Here is a 16,927-nt window from a genome sequence, read left to right on the forward strand (position 1 = left end):
TCCCCAAAGTTCCACGTGTCCCATTAGTGTCACAATGGTCCAGGGTTCCATGTGTCCCTTCAGTATCACCATGTTCCCATGGTTCCAAGAGACCCTGCCGTGTCACAATGGCCCAATGGTTCCATGTGTCCCTTCCTGTCACAATGGCCTCATCGTTCCATTTGTTTCCTCAGCATGACAGTGGCCTCAGGATTCCATGTTTCTCCTCAGTGACACAATGGCCCCAGGCTTTCATGTGTCCACCAGTGTCACAATGGCCCCACAGATCTGGGAGGTCCTGCAGTTTCTCAATGGCCCCACAGTTCCATGTGTCCCTTCAGTGTCACCATGGTCCCACAGGTCCAAGAGCCCCTGCCATGTCACAATTGCCTGACAGTTCCGTGTGTCCCCTCATGTCACAATGGCCTCAGGTTTCCATGTGTCACAATGGCATCATGGTTCCATGTGTCCCCTCAGTGTCACAATGCCCCACGCTTCCAGGAGGCTCTGCAGTGGCACAGTGGCCCCAGTGCTCCATGTCCCCTCATGTCACAATGGCCCCAAAGTGTCATGTGTGTCCTCAGTGTCACAAGGGACCCAGAGCTCCATGTGTCCCCTTAGTGTAATAATGGCCCTACAATTCCAGGAGGCCCTGCAATGGCCCCAGGGTTCCATCTGTCCCCTCAATGTCACAATTGCCCCACAGTACTATGTCTCCATTCAGTGTCACAATGTCCTCACATTGTCACAGACGAGCAGCACTGGAGTGGGAGCAGCACCACTGGAGGGGTTGCAGCTGCACTGGAACAGGAGCAGTGGCTGTGGAACAACAGGGGAGAAGCTGTGGAACACAAGTCCTGTGAGGAGCAGCTGAGGGAGCTGGGAATGTTTATCCTGGGGAAGAGGAGGCTCAGGGGAGACCTCATCACTCTCTACAACTCCCTGACAGGAGGGTGCAGCCTGGTGGGGGTCGGGCTCTTCTCTTAGGGAACAGGGACAGGACAAGAGGACACAGCCTTAACTGCACCAAAGGAAGGTCCTCCCGTGTCCCCACCCATGTCTCAGTTCAGTGTCTTTATTTTTACCCCAGTGTTGGATGTTTTAAAGGGATGAAGAGAAATGAAAAGCAAATCAAGGCCAAAAGAAAAGGATTTCCATGTCTGTGCAAGCTGAGGATACATGTGCTTGGGTGGAAGAACATTTTTTGGAGGTGTTTCCACCCCACTGTCTCCAAAATCTTGCTCTTTCCCCAGTCCATCAGCATTTGGCTGCAGAAGACAACCCTGGGCAATAGGAAATCAAAATCCTGGAATCATAGAGGTTGGATGTAGCAGTTTTGGTTTATTAATTTGAAACTTTTTTGTTGTGAGAGAGGATTAGGAAGTAGACAAAAACAGGTTTAACTTTAAATGGTATAAAGAGGAATTTTATTACTATAAAGTATAAGAAACAGAATAAAACTTTGGAATTTTTTTTTCTATCACACGCTTTCTTTTTTTAATACTGAAAATGTATAAAAAGAACTCAGTTAGTTTAACATCTTTAAAATAGCTTTTTACTAATTTACTTGAAAGAGGAGACTTTTTTCAGTCTACAGAGACTTCTTCACAATAAACAGTTACAGTGATTAGCCTCCCAGAAGAATGGAAATCTGATTACTATCTAAAAACCCTTTATTCAGACTCTGGTGCCACGGTCTGCTCTGGCTCCTGGCGTGTCCCTGCTGCTGGAGGAGCCCTGCTCGTGCTGCTGCCTGCGTTCAACAACACCGGTCCTGCTCCCCAGCCAAAAAGAGAGACCAAAATCACTGCTTTGGGCAGCTCCTTTGAACGAGTTGAACACTTGCTCATCTCTAACACAGACCTCTTAACATCCACACACCAACACCAGGAAGTCACCTCATCTACAGAGGTGAGGAGCCTGAGAGACCAGAAGATCGGCATTCAAGCACATTGGGTTTTTAATTTAGTGGAAGCGCTCACTCGTTCACAAGCCTTACTTGTCAAACTGGATTGTGCGATGCTATTGTCTTGCTTGTGTCAGAGAGAAACCAGGGAGAAATTAGCTAAGAAATAAGAACCACACTTGGGGCTCGGGCTTGGCAGACAAAGGGATCAGGGCGGCACCTGCCCGCTTTGCCCGAGTCCCTGCTCCTGCCGGACAAAAGCGGACGCGGCTCCGTGCGGGGCGAGCCGGGCGCTCCGTGCCGGGGCCGGGGCCGAGCGCTCGGGCGGGCGGCGCTCAGGATGCTCGGGCAGCGCCGCGGGCCGGGCGGGCAAAATGGAGCCGCCTGAGGGCTGGGACCCCTCCGGGCGGCCGGCCCGGCGCACGCAGTGGCTGCTCAGCGCCCTCGCCCACCGCTACGGGCTGGAGCGCGGCGTGGAGAACGAGATGGTCGTGCTGGCCAGCGGCCCGGAGCAGTCCCTGCAGGAGATCTTCCAGCAGCGGGACTGCGCCGGGCCGGGCCGCATCCCCGGCGAGGAGTCCCGCACGCTGTGCCGGGCGCTGGGGCCGGAGGAGGCGGCGGAGCCCGAGGAGTGCGCGGGGCTGTGGGACGGGCTCTGGGCCGAGCTCACCTTCCGCCAGCTCCACGCGCGGCTCTGCGGCCACTTCAGCACCCGCGCGGGGCCGCGGCTGCCGCTGGGCCGGGAGGGCGAGCACATCGAGAGCCACATCCGCCCGCGCAGCCCCCGCCGAGCCCGAACGGCGGCCGCCGGGGCCCCGCTCCCGAGAGCGCTGCGAGGAGATGGTGGCGCTGGAGCGGGCTGAGGAGCGCATGGCCGAGCTGCAGCAGGAGAAGGGCAGCCTGCGGCAGCTGCTGGAGGACGTGCGGGCCGCCCTGCAGAGCAACGATGCGCGGTGCCCGGCGCTGCGGCTGAGTCCGGGCCGGCTTCTGCACCGCGCTCCCGGCGGCGGCTCGGCTGGCCCCGAGCGCTTCAGGAGAGATGCTGCTCTCGGAAAGTCAGTGTTTAGAACACCTCCACCTCCGGACTGAGACCGAAGTTGCTCGTTCATCCTCGGCATTAACTTTCTAGCAAAGTTTAGTTACAAGGGAGGCTTTTAGGAGAAATGTAAGGCATCGGTGTGCCATTAAATCTATTTGTGATGAGCACTGTTCAAAGTGTAGGGGAGTTCAGCTTAACAAACCCACGTGTACAATGCTGCTGCTGCTTCTCCTGCACGTGCAGCCAGGATGTGCTGATAGATGCTGGGTATGCACTGCTGCAGGGTTTTTCCTGAAGTAAGAAAGAACTTTGGGATTCTTACCTGCACAAGCACGTGCGGTGCCTCAGTCATAAGTGCCTCAGAAATATCAGAAGTGTGTCTTCTTCAGAGTGTGGTCACAAGGGTTCAGAGTTGGAGCCAGTTCTGCAGGCAGGCTGATGAATAGTCTGGGACTCCTCTGCAGAGCCCCATTCATTCTGGGGCTGCTTTCTGCTGGTTCTGCTGGACTGACTCGAGTGAAACACACAACCAATTAACAACAGTTAAATTACTCTGGCATGAAACAGTGGGGAACAGGCAGAGCAGTGAAGGGCAGCATGGACCAGTTGTTCTGGCAGGTCTGACGAGGTCTGGTTTGATACAGCACTCACAGAACTCTGCTCCACCTGTGACACTTCCACTTGCAGTAGATGACTGTTCCTCTTCACAATATCCAGCAAGGCAGGTCAAAGACACTTTTACCATTTTCATCTTCAAAAGGGAGAAGAAATCAGCAGCAAACATGAAGTAACCAGTCAGAGATCCCGGGAAGAAATAAAAGAACAAAAGAGTATAGGAAAAAACAGGCTGAGCAGTGATCCTTATCTGTGTGGGAGATACCCTCTGTTAATGGGCCATTGAGTGCCACTGCATGACTGATAAAATTCCATCATCCCATTGGGAGATGCTCCAGCCAGGGGGAGGAGCCAAGCCTGTCCTACCTAGATAAAATCTGAGATTTGGAACACCAAGGCAGCCCTCACCCACTGGTTTCCAGAGGACAAGAGCTACCAGACCTTTCTACAGCATCACTACTACAACAAGACCACTTCATCGGGACTGCTACCACCACCCTAACTAGCAGGGTGTCAGGTTGTATTCTGATTCTGTCAGTTGTTTTCTTTTGTACTATTGCATGGATTTTATTTCGCTTTTTTTCCTATCAATTTGTATTTCTGACTTGGAGTCTCTCACTAGTTTTGCTTTCAAAGCAGCACAAGTTTGGAGGGGATTTTGGCTGAATCTTGATATTTGAGGAGTTTTTGGTCCCTGTCTTAAAGTCTGGAAGATTTTGGGTGGGAATCTTGGTATTTGGGAGGTTATTACAGACACAAGATGCTCAATGACTTCCAGAGATGAGCTTGGGCGAGGAGGAACACCCAGTTTATGGAGCTCTCTTCTTGTTATTTCCCCCTAAACCAGGAATTTTCATTCCTCAGGTGTGCGGGGATGGAGGAGGCAGAAAAGCCCCGGAGATCTCTCACGAGGAGGGGCTGCAAACCCAGCCCAGGGAGCTGCCAGGAGGAAAGACCCTCCCTGAGCCAGGAAGGCGGCCGGAGATGAAGGCAGAGCTCAGAGCTGGTGGAGAAGCCTCCTGGAGGGGAGAAGCCCCACAAGTGCTTGGAATGTGGGAAGGGTTTCAGCCAGAGCTCCAGGCTGATCCAACGCCAGATGATCCACACTGGGGAAAAGCCCTACAAGTGTGGGAAATGTGGGAAAGTCTTCAGGACGATTTCTGATCTGATGAAGCACCAGGTGATCCACACTGGGGAACGGCCCTACACCTGCTTGGAATGTGGGATGAGCTTTGGGTGGAGCTCTGCCCTGAGAAAACACCAGCGCATCCACACTGGGGAGAGGCCCTACGAGTGTCCCAAGTGTGGGAAGAGGTTTCAGACCAGCTCCAATCTCCTCAGACATGAGCGGATTCACACAGAGGAGAGGCCCTTCCGCTGCCCCGACTGCGGGAAGAGATTCAAGCACAACTCCACCCTCACTCTCCACCGGCGCATCCACACTGGGGAGAGGCCCCACGAGTGTCCTGAGTGTGGGAAGAGCTTCTCACAGAGCTCTCACTTGACCCGACACCAACGGAGTCACCACTAAGCGAAGCCCTGTGAGTGCTCCGAGTGTGGGAAGAGCTTTGTGATCTGCTCCAGCTCCATCCCCTGTGGACGCCTGGATGAATACAGGGGCAGGAACGTCCATTGTGAACAGAAATCAACATTGGGAATTCCTTGGGGAGAGTGGAATTTTTGACTTTCAACCCCAGAAAATCTTCTGTGTTCTATGCTATCTTCTCCTGGCATCAAGGAATCCTGAATGGTCTTGAAGGTCTTTTTCCAGCCTCAGGGATTCCAGGATTTTGATTTCCTATTTTCCAGGGGTGTCTTCTGCAGTCAAATCCTGGTGAATTGAGGCAAAGACCAAGATTTTGGAGACAGTGGGGTGGAAACTCCTACAAAAAAGATTCTTTCCTCCTAGCCAATTGCATGGGTTCTCAGCCAGCAGGGACGCAGAAATCCTTTTCTTTTAGTCTTGATTTGCTTTTCATTTCTCTTCATCCCTTTAAAACATCCAACACTGGGGTAAAAATAAAGACACTGAACTGAGACATGGGTGGGGACATGGGGGGACAATGACATGGTGGGACACAGACATGGAGAGTGACATGGGGACACATGGACATGGAGGGGGATGTGGCCATTCCTGGGGACATGGGGGGACACGGGCATGGATGGAGATGTGGGGGACAGTGACAGGGATGGAAACATGGTGGGGACACAGCCATGGGTGAGGACATGGTGGGACATGGCCAGTGACATGTGGGGACACGGCCACGGCCGGTGCCATGGGGGGAACTTGCAGGGGCTGTGGGGGATGCTGGCTTGGAGGGAGTTGAGGGTTCCTGGCAGGGACTTGGGGCTCGCTGAGGCCTTTGGGGACCCCAGGCCGAGCGGCTCCGGCTGCGCTGGGAGACCCTGGCGGAGGTTCTGGGGCAGCTGCTCAAGGACCCCCTGCCCTGGAGCCCCAGCCGGGCATTGGGCTCCTGGAAGGGAATGAACGTCCTTGTCCCCAGCAGGACAGATTTCTTATTTCTTGCAGGTGCAAATGGTTCTCTTACCAGAATAGCTTGTTGTGTTAATTGTTTTCATGCTTAAGATTGTTTTCACATGGGAACAAGCAAGTAACTTAGCTGCACATAGAAGAAGTGACAGGCTAGCTATTAATTTAGCAGAGAGCAAGACCTGATTTTATGAAGCCTTTTATAATTTGTCTACCTGACTGCAACATCTCACCCTTTTTTATTAATTCAAAGAAGGCTCATATGTTCTGATGTTAAAATAGCTCTCTCTTGTGAGGGTGTTATCTCATTAAGGTTATCACTGGTTATCTGTTAGATATGGGATAAGATACATAAAAGACCGATTACAATCAACAAAACTTAGCAAATTCTATCATGTCATTGACCCAGGGTATCACAGCATGAGAAAACAAGAGTAATGTCCAATGTCTCCTAGGCGAATGGGAATAAATGACCATTGTTTTAAAGTCCAAATAGTCCATTAGCTGGAAATGTTGATCTTTGACATCACTGAATGTGCTCTTGGATCCTGGAACAGGGAATAACTGAAGAAGGTTAGTAGGAACACTGTACCATGATGATGACACAAGGCTTTTGTTGGCAATTTGCCTGTAAATTTCCAGACACAGCCATGTCTTGGCACTCCTACTTCTGGTTTTGTTCTGGCCACGAAGGCTGCATGGTGATTAGGTTCTTTTTCTTCTCACTGGGCTTCATTTTCTTGGAGGCAATTGATGTTTGGCTGAATGAACAGGTGACTACTTTCAACTTGATGATAAAAACACATGCATACCTTCTCTTTAGGTTACTGAATTAATTAGACTTTGTCATTGTACCTTCAATTGAAGAGCCTTTCATTAAAATATTTTACTTTTTTTGGTATAAATATTGCAAAAAAAATTTTATAAATATGTAAATATTTAGGAGCTAACTCCCCCTTCTTTGTTTTAAAAAGAGCATACATGACTCTTGCCATGAACATGAAGGGAACATCAAAACAAAACAATATATATAGTAAAACCAAAAACTTACAGCAATCGGGAATAATTCAGATACAACAATACAAAACATTTCTGATAACAGATATAATTAATAACACATGTGAAATTACAGGATTACCAAACACTACAACATTGTACCATCAGCCCAGCGTCTGCAACAGCTGATAAGCCTCAAATCCGTGAAGAAGTGGATAATCATCACCGGAAAATGATTTGGGACGAAATGAGCGCAGAGCCGCCTGTGGCTGCAGTGCAGAGGCAGCTCCCAAGTCGGGCAGCAGACGGCGGGGGGGGAGCTCCGGGCCCCGCGGGGAGAACGGGAGCCTGAGCCGGCGGCGCTGAGCAGCGGGGGCTGCAGCCACCCGAAAGGGGGGTGGGAAAGCGCCACAGCGGGGAACGGGGGGGCTGTGATACCCCCTGAGCCAGGGCCTGAATCCTTAAAAACCGGAATAATCACGGACAGAGACCCTGTAACTAATTAAAGTTACAAAGTGGTGTGTTTATTCACCGGCACGGGAGTCACCTCCCAAAGGCGTGACCGCCCCGAACAAGGTTCTTTGCCCTCTATTTATTGCCCAAGATCTTACATACAATACATGTGCATAACCCCAGCACCTCCCATCCCCATCCCATATTAAAATGAGCCCATTCGTCCTTCACGTGTGCGCAGTTCTTCTCTTGAATTGGGTCGGTGGTCTCAAAATGGGTCAGTGGTCTCAAAGGATGAAGTCAGGAGAGTCTTCATCAGGTCTCTGTGACCCCCTGGAACAATCCAAGGCCTTGTGCTTTGTGATTAACAGTTTATTATTTTATGTTCTTCTATACATAAATTCATAATAGCAGATAATTATATCAATTAGCTCTAGCCTAAGCATCTAGTAATTATTAACTTAGCATTTACCTACCTAACTTACATCTTGGTCATGGAAACCACTTTTACCCTTAGCAAAAATCTTAACTTTTTAAAACCATGATTCACCCCTTTCTGTCTCTCTCTCTTTAATTCTCCTTCTATCACAAAACTGAGTTGTTGGCCCTCAATACAGTGTAATATTTTTTGAGCAAACTGATTTGTCCTTCTGTTGTTGTTTTTTGTAACTCTGAGATCAAAACGAATCATCACGACTCCCGCCTCGATTAACCGCCGATTGGGACACCTTCCCGGCCCTCCCGCTCACCCGAGAGCTCTGCGCCCCCAGCCCGGGGGGCTCCCAGTGGCACCAGTAGGGCCCCAGCTGCCCCACACACCCCATGGCCAGCGCCGGGCAGGGTCTGACACCCCCCCTCCCCAAATTCTCCTGGCGGGGGGCGCTGGGGGCGGGGCGCGGGTGGAGTCCAGGTGAGGAGCTCTGGGCGCTCTGGGACTGCCTGAGGGAATCATCAGCGCCGCGCGCTCTGATTGGCTCAATTATTTTGGTGCCTTCTCTGATTGGCTGAGGAGAGGCCCGGGAGTTGAGAGAAGTAACGGGAGAGATCCCACCCCAAGCACCTGCATGGGAACAACAGACCCAGCCTGGGCACAGCGACGGAATTTATTACAACCAAATCACAGCAGCACAAGGAGAAGTGAAAGAAATATCTTCAAACACCTCCCCCACCCAATGGGGATAACCAGGATCACGGATCACCAGGGTTCTGCCCAACTGGGGATCATCCAACACCCATCGTCCCATGGGAGATGGAGCTGGAGCAGAGCACGAAGCTCTTCCCACGCTCGGGACACTCACAGGGCTTCCCTTAGTGGAGCCTCCGTTGGTGTCGGGTCAAGGCTGAGCTGTGTGAGAAGCTCTTCCCACACTCAGGACACTCGTAGGGCCTCTCCCCAGTGTGGATGCGCCGGTGCCTGATGAGGGTGGAGTTGAGACTGAATCCCTTCCCGCAGTCGGGGCAGCGGAAGGGCCTCTCCTCTGTGTGAATCCGCTCATGCATGAGGAGATTGGAGCTGGTCTGAAACTTCTTCCCACACTTGGGACACTCATAGGGCTTCTCCCCAGTGTGCATCCTCTGGTGCCGCATCAGATCAGAGCTCCACCTGAAATTCTTCCCACATTCCAAGCACTTGTGGGGCTTCTCCACTCCATGAGGCTTCTCCACCAGCTCTGAGCTCTGCCTGGATCTCCGGCCGCCTTCCCGGCTCAGGGAGGGTCTTTCCTCCTCGCAGCTCCCTGGGCTGGGTTTGCAGCCCCTCCTCCTGAGAGATCTCCGGGGCTTTTCTGCCTCCTCCATCGCTGAGGAATGAAAATTCCTGGTTTAGGGGGAAATAACAAGAAGAGAGCTCCATAAACTGGGTGTTCCTCCTTGCCCAAGTTCATCTCTGGAAGTCATTGAGCATCTTGTGTCTGTAATAACCTCGCAAGCACCAAGATTCCCACCCAAAATCTTCCAGACTTTAAGACACGGACCAAAAACTCCTCAAATATCAAGATTTAGCCAAAATCCCCTCCAAAATCGTGCTGCTTTGAAAGCAAAACTAGTGAGAGACTCCAAGTCAGAAATACAAATTGATAGGAAAAAAAGAGAAGAGAAATAAAATACATGCAATAGTACAAAAGAAAACAACTGACAGAATCAGAATACAACCTGACACCCCGCTAGTTAGGGTGGTGGTAGCAGTCCAGATGAAGTGGTCTTGTTGTAGTAGTGATGCTGTAGAAAGGTCTGGTAGCTCTTGTCCTCTGGAAACCAGTGGGTAAGGGCTGCCTTGGTGTTCCAAAGCTCAGATTTTATCTAGGTAGGAAAGGCTTGGCTCCTCCCCCTGGCTGGAGCATCTCCCAATGGGATGATGGAAATTTATCAGTCATGCAGTGGGACTCAATGGCCCATTAGCAGAGGATATCTCCCACACAGATAAGGATCACTGCTCTACCTGTTTTTTCCTATACTCTTTGTTCTTTTGTTTCTTCCCGGGATATCTGACTGGTTACTTCATGTTTGCTGCTGATTTCCTCTCCCTTTTGCAGATGAAAATGGTAAAAGTGTCTTTGACCTGCCTTGCTGGATATTGTGAAGAGAAACAGTCATCTACTGCAAGTGGAAGTGTCACAGCTGGAGCAGAGTTCTGTGAGTGCTGTATCAAAGCAGACCTCGTCAGACCTGCCAGAACAACTGGTCCATGCTGCCCTTCACTGCTCTGCCTGCTCCACACAGCGCCGGGCGCTGCCTGAGCCCAGCACCCCCCGGCAATTGCAGGCCCGGCAGTGGCCCCCGGCCCCCAGGAGGCTGCGGGACGCCCCGGCCGCTGCCCGGCCCCGTGGAGCTGCCGGCCCTGCCCGCCGGGGGGGCCGCGTTTGGACACTGCGGCAGGACAGGCACCGGCTCTGGGATACGGGCTGGCCACGGCAGCCACAGCACAAGGAGCAGCAGCACAAAGGAACAGCTGGGAAATGGGCATTGGACGTGCAAGGATCGAGATCAGCTTTTAAGCATTTTCCTTGGGTCACTGCAGAAAGGAATGATTTAGCAGAAAGCTCAGCAGCTGTCAGAGGATGAGCACCCCCAGGCACTGAGGGGGCTGCAGGAGGGGCAGAAGAAGCCCCTGGAGCACTTGGTCACAAAGACACAGCAGGGGAATGCAAGAAGGGATGAGGAAAAGGCCAAGGGGAAGGCAAAGGCCATGGCAGAGTTTCTACAGCCCTTGAGGGATGAACTCCAGGGCCAAAGGGGCTGTGTTTTTCCAGGGAAAATCGAAAAGACATGAACGGTCCTTCTGCAGGGATGCACGGAAGTACCAGCCTTATTGGGGCAAACCTTGCAGAAAATATCACAAGAATTTACCCCACTCCCAGGGACTGGGTTAATGCAGGATGTGTATGACTTGCTGCAGTCAGGAGGACAAGAAGTGGCAGAAGTCTTGGTGAAATGGCTGAATGTTCAGGCTAAAAAGCATCTTTGAGTATTTGAAAAAAAAGGAGCAAATGGAGAGATGCTAAATATTTGGGACATATTTTGACTGAAGGTTTGCTGTGTAATGACCTAGAGAGGGTCTGGAGAATCTCAGAAGTGATCCAGGACTGAAAAGTAAGTGCAAGAATTCTGAGCTTTAATAAGAAATTTCAGGACCTGGATTGAGGATTTTTTCTTCTACCCATAACATTTTATCACTTTCTAAACCCCAATAGCCTCAATGTTGTGGTATGGACAGAAGAAAAGGAAGAAAAGTTGAGAAAATGAAAAATAAAATGATTAGTGCCCCACCTATGGCTCTTCCCGACTGAGAAAATAAATTTATATCCTAGGTGTATTATTAGTACATATTATATTACTGACTTTTTGAAAATATTAAAATGAATGGTCTATGTTGGAAAACTTTGCTGCATGAAGAGTTTAGTTTAGCTTTGCTATTTACAGAACTTATAAATAATAGTGATAAATATATTTTTTTGGACTACAACATTTTGATGCAAAAAGCTTTTCTTCATGTAACTAACTCAGAGAATGGGAAAAAAGATAATCAGGAAGTTCTTCACATTCCTGGATTATGGAACACCAAAAACCCAGGGAAGGAAAAAACAGTGATTTACAGGTTGGAGGGGAATGATTCAGAATAATGCATGAAGGTCTATGAATATGCAACATGTTGCTGCATTTAGGAAGTGTTTTCTGAGTCAGTGTGTGCCCTTGGCTGAAGGCCAAGCATCCGGCCATTATAACCTTTGGCCAGAGCCAGGGCAGATATTCAATTCTCTCCCTTGGAATTGATCTTTGCAATTCCTTACCCTGGGAATTCTCCACCTAGTGCGGGCTGGAGATAAGGGATGTATATTTCAAGCAGTCTGTGGCCAGAATCCTGTCTCTTGTGAAATCTCTGCCACAGGAAGCTGGGCTGGCACAGAGCCTGCCTTGGCACTTTGCTGTTCACAGCATCCACCCAGGACTCTGCCTCTCAATTACACTCACACACTGGGCTGCCTGCGATTCCATTGCTGGAAAGTATACCAAATTTAAAATTTTTTACATTTCATTTTACTAGTCAGGCTCGGTTTGCCTTTCTCTCAGGAAAGAAATTTTAAAAGGTTTTTTTAAGGGATGTGGCACCACTCAACAGAGATGAGTTTAACATCTCAACAGACTGGGAATAGCCCAAAAGATATCCACAAACATAAACAGCAATAAAACATCAATGAAACATCAGCAAACATCAAGGAACACCCACCCCAGACACTGCCCCCGGCATAGATGGAGACACCTGGTCTGGAAAACAGAAGGAAATCCAGGAGTGAGAACTAATTAACATCACAAGAGCAGAAATCCGTGTCTGCTAAGAAACAAAATACTAAGAGCTACACAATTTGGAAGCAATCAACATTAAACCAATTTATTTCTATGGGTATAGACTGTAAAATTTTAGGAAAAATCTAACAAAATTCACATCTCACTGAACGATTTTCTCTGCACATCCGGGCTATGTGTGGATGAAATGATTTCTGCTGCTCACCCTGACCACAATCAAGTAGTGCCTTGACTCTCTAACACTAAAGATATTGTTGGGAGAGATTTTGTTTTCCTGCAGTTTCAGTGACAAGATTACACCATGAGAAAAATTCTGCAGAACAATCCTACTTTTATATTGTCAGTTAGGTTTGGACTAGAGGTGTGAGAATCAATTTTTACTCTTAGGAGAAGAACTAGAAAAAACTTGATTGCATTGGAATATTTTGTACATATCTGTGGGCGGCTCTTAATGATGGCAGAATTTCGGAATGGGTTTTTCGATGCTCACCTTTAGGTTGCATTTTGAAAAACTAGAAGAGTATTAATGATGAGGCTTTAAGGCATAAACAGCTAATACAAAATCGTTAAAAAAAAAGAGAAAAACAAAAGCAGATTGTGGGGGTGCACCTGTGCATCACCTAAGGGCTGCTCTGTAACAGAAGCATCGGTTCCAGGAACAGCCAGGAGAGGAGCTTTAGAAATGCAAATTAACACTGCTAGGGCAATGTGTGCACAATGAACCAGGATGATCTTCATGCCTGGGGGAGGAATTGGGCTGATTCTCTCTGCCCATCACCCCAAGCTCTGCCTGCTTGCACAGATGGAATTTGCACAACTAAAGGCAGAGCCCATAGTGAGGATATCTGACTGCAACAGAAATTGGTTAAGCTGCAAAGGGAAACAGCAAACGGAGAATGTTCGGAAAGCTTTACTAAAAAAAGTGGGGGGGAATCATCCCTCTCCTCACTCCAACCTGTGCTGTCACTGTCCAGGTTATAAAGGGTGTATCAGAGCAGTGTTTGCTTGCCCAGAGAAATCAGTTTGGAATCCAAGTATTTGATGATTTAATTAGAAAAAAGTGGTCAATGGATTGTTCCCCGGCTGGAGGGAGCAACCAAAAAAGGGAAAAAGATGAAGAGACACCAAAACAAATCCTACAACACCATGGAGTAGCCCTTGGAAACCCTAACGAATTCATATCAAGATATAGAGAATCCATCCATAATTTGAGTGGCATAATTAGGTTAAAAACTGTCCTTGAAATAAAAACAAACCAGACAACTCCACCTCCTGACGTTCCCGCCGACCAATCCACTGACATTAGGAACGAGACATTTCACCACGAGATGGGATCAGATTATCTCTTAAAAGAAGGAGGCGGAGTTTGTGGAAAATTAAATCATTCAAATTGCTGTTTGCAAATAGATGATAACCAAAAAGTGGTGAAACAGATAACAAAGGAAATAAGAAATTAGCTCATGTACCAGTCCAAACAGGGAAAGGATGGGAATGGGACACTTTTCCGTGGTTCCTTGGCAGACCATGGCTTAAACGAATGCTGCTCCTCCTCTGACGTGCTGCAGCATCCGTCAGGTTTTTACCATGCACGACTCCTTGCGCCAAAGATGATGCAGGAAAAGAGATTGAGTCAATGGAAAATAAAAGTTTGTAAGCGCTGTTCTTGAGAAAATGGGAAAAGGAGGAATTGAAAGCAGTAAGATTAATATCGTAGTGGGGGTGCATATTAAGAAGGACATGCAGTAGGCGGATCGGGAAGTCTGAACCTTCCAAGTACCTCAGCCAGTGGGGACGGAGATGCAGACGGGAAAATGAGGATAAAAAGGAGGCTGCGTTTTAGAGACCGCATGGCAAATGCCGCATGGCCTCTCTCTTTGTTCATCAATAAAGTCACTTTTACAGGACTCCTCTGTCTCCTGCGGGCACACAAACCTCTGGCCACGGGAATTTTCCCGCACAGCCCCGGGCACAGGGCAGACACCTCTGTGCCACCCACAGCAACCGGGACGAGCCAGCGCTGCTCCGGCACCGGCTCCTGCCGAGGCCCCAGCGGGAAGGAGACCGCGGGCAGCCGCTCCCGCAGCGCCCTCAGCCCAGCGCCAACACGGGCCGGCACCGGCACAACCAACCCGCCAGAGCCCCCTGCCGCCCCCGAGGCCCACAGCGAGCCCCGAGCCCCCGCACAACCGAGCGCGGCTCCCACCTGCGCTGGGGCCGCCTCCGAGCTCCGCCGCCGCCTCCCCGGGCTCCGGCCGCTGCCGCCGCTGCCGGGCCCGCACAGACGCTGCCACAATGGCGCCTTTGCTGCTCTGCCCAATCAGCGCGCGACAACCAGGAGTGACATTGCCACAATCAGCCAATGGCAGCGAGGGCCGGGCTCTGCACACGGCCCAGCCTCGGCCCGCGCTCTCAGGGCCCCCCGGGCTGTGGGAGGGCAAAGGCGGAGATGAGGAACAGCCCTGGAACGGGCCCGGGCCCGAGCCGCCATTGGCCTGGAAACACAAACAAAGTTCTCCGCAGCTCCCGGCACGCCTTTCCCAGCCCTGCGTGTTCGCTGCCTCCGGCTCAGCGGGAAGCCCTGGAACCTCATTTCTCCTGCCCCCTAATTAGGAGCATCAGTGCATGGCTTTGATTTCCCGCACAAAAAGGGAAATCTGCTCCAAAGCCCTGTGGATGAGTGGGAGAGGGGAGAGATTTCTGGCAGAAAACTCCAAAAACTCGGAGCATGAGAAGTAAATGAAGACCCTTCAATCCAGCTTTCCACACGCCTCCCTCCTTCCAGCTGCACCTCCTACCTCGGCAGTGCAGGGTGGGAGAAACGACGCTCACTTTGTAAAATTATAAAGGTTTATTAAACCTTAGCAAAAAAAAAAATACGCCAAAAGACTGAATTAGGAGAAAAATCAGCGCTGGGAGCACAGGACTAAAGCAGCAGACCCGGGTGTGATTTGGGGGCCCAGCGGGGTCCCCGGGCCGCCCCCCGCCCCCCCCCCCCCGATCTCGGCCAACGGGTGCGAGCGGCGCGGCCCCGCTGCTGAGCACTGACCCCGCCCCGGGGGCCGCCGGGACCCCCCCGGAAAAAACCCGCACCTGCACCCCCCCTTCAGTCCCTCCGACCTTCCCAGTCCTGGGGGAAAAGGGGGAAAGGGGAGGACCTGGGGCGGGATCACCCGGAGACCCCCGGGGTGAGGAGCAGGAGGGGAGGGGGGGGGGATTGGGCTCGCGCTGAGTGGGGGTTCCCGCGCGAGGATTTCGGGGGGGTTCGCTCGAGGAATTTTGGGGGTCCTCGTGCGACGGATCCTCGTGCATAGGGCTCCTCTCGTGCCACCGTCTCCTCGTGTCACCCAGACCAGTTTGGGGAGCTCTTTGTGTCACCCAGAGGAATCTGGGGGCTCCTCGTGTCACTGAGAGCCCCGTGAGTGTCACCAAGAGCTCCCCGAGTGCCACCAGGAGGAACGGGGGGACTCCTCGTGTCACCGAGGGCCCCGCGAGTGACACCGAGAGCCCTGTGTCACCAATGGCCCCTCAAGTGCCCCCAACTCCTTGTGCCACCAGGAGCCCCTGGAGTGCCACCAGCTCCTCGTATCACCGAGAGCCCCTCGTGCCACCAGGACCTCGTGCCAGAGAATTTGGGGAGAGTCTCTGTGCCACCCGGAACCCCTGAGTGTCACCAGCCCCGTGCCAGGGTCCCCAGTGTCACCGGGGTCTCTCTCTGTGTCACACACCAGGAACCGACCCCCCCTCCGAGCACCAGGACCCCCGAATTTAACCGTCCTCGTGCACCGGGACCCCCTCAGGACCCTCGAGTTTCCTCTCTCCCCTCCTCGTGCACCGGCATCACCGGACCGCCCCCCCTTTCCCGAGGAATCGCCGGAGACCCCCTCCATCAATCACCGGGCACCGGCACCACCAGAGGACCTCCCCCATCAATCAGCACCGTCACCGTGCACCGGGACTCCCCCCCCATCGAGCAGTGACACCCCCTCATCGTGCACCGGGACCGCCGGACCCTCCTCAAACATCGCCGGCCTCGGGCACCGAGATCACCGGAGACCCCTCCATGAGTCACCGGGACCCCCCCGTCATGCACCAGGACCACCGGAGACCTCCCCAGGAATCACCGGGCACCCCCTCACGAATCACCGGGCACCGGGACGCCCCCTCGGGCACCGGGACTGGACCCCCCCCTCGTGTACCGACCACCCTCCGGTGCACAGGGCCCGGACCCCCCTTTGTGCCCCCCCTGCCCATCCCGGGGATTCCGCCCCTCCCCTTTGACTTCCCCCGGGAACAGGAGCGGGAATGGGGGGGGGGCTGTGAGCTGGGGGGGCACCGGGGTGTCCCCAGCACCGGGGGGAGTCCCTTGGGGCTCGCTCCTTTCCCCCCACCCTCCTCCGGTTATCACCAGGGACCCCCCCAATTTACCGGGGCTCCCCCTATTCACTGCCCCGCCGTTCACCGACCGCCCCAAAGCGCTGGGACCCCCCCGGATACTTGGGACCACCCCAGGGCGCCAGGACCCACCCCTCACTCACCGCCCCTCCCCCATCCATGGGACCCCCCCCACTCACCGCTCCCCCCCCGTCACCAGGATCCCAAAATCCATGGGACTCCCCCCACACTCATCAAGACTCCCCCCAAATCCATG

The 16,927-nt window shown here is 52.1% G+C and overlaps 1 protein-coding gene across 1 annotated transcript in view; it reads right to left on the reverse strand.

The window, feature by feature from the left end:
- The window catches only part of LOC148218027 (uncharacterized), a 775,474-nt gene extending 766,495 nt beyond the window's left edge, over window positions 1–8,979 (reverse strand). The window contains 1 exon segment of the mRNA XM_088158035.1: window positions 8,828–8,979. Within this exon segment, the coding sequence (XP_088014161.1) occupies window positions 8,828–8,979 (152 nt within the window).
- Window positions 8,980–16,927: the final 7,948 nt, after the last annotated feature.

Source organism: Sturnus vulgaris, unplaced genomic scaffold, assembly GCF_052056855.1.
Source record: "Sturnus vulgaris isolate bStuVul1 unplaced genomic scaffold, bStuVul1.hap1 Scaffold_195, whole genome shotgun sequence".
In the NCBI taxonomy this organism is placed as follows: Eukaryota; Metazoa; Chordata; class Aves; order Passeriformes; family Sturnidae; genus Sturnus; species Sturnus vulgaris.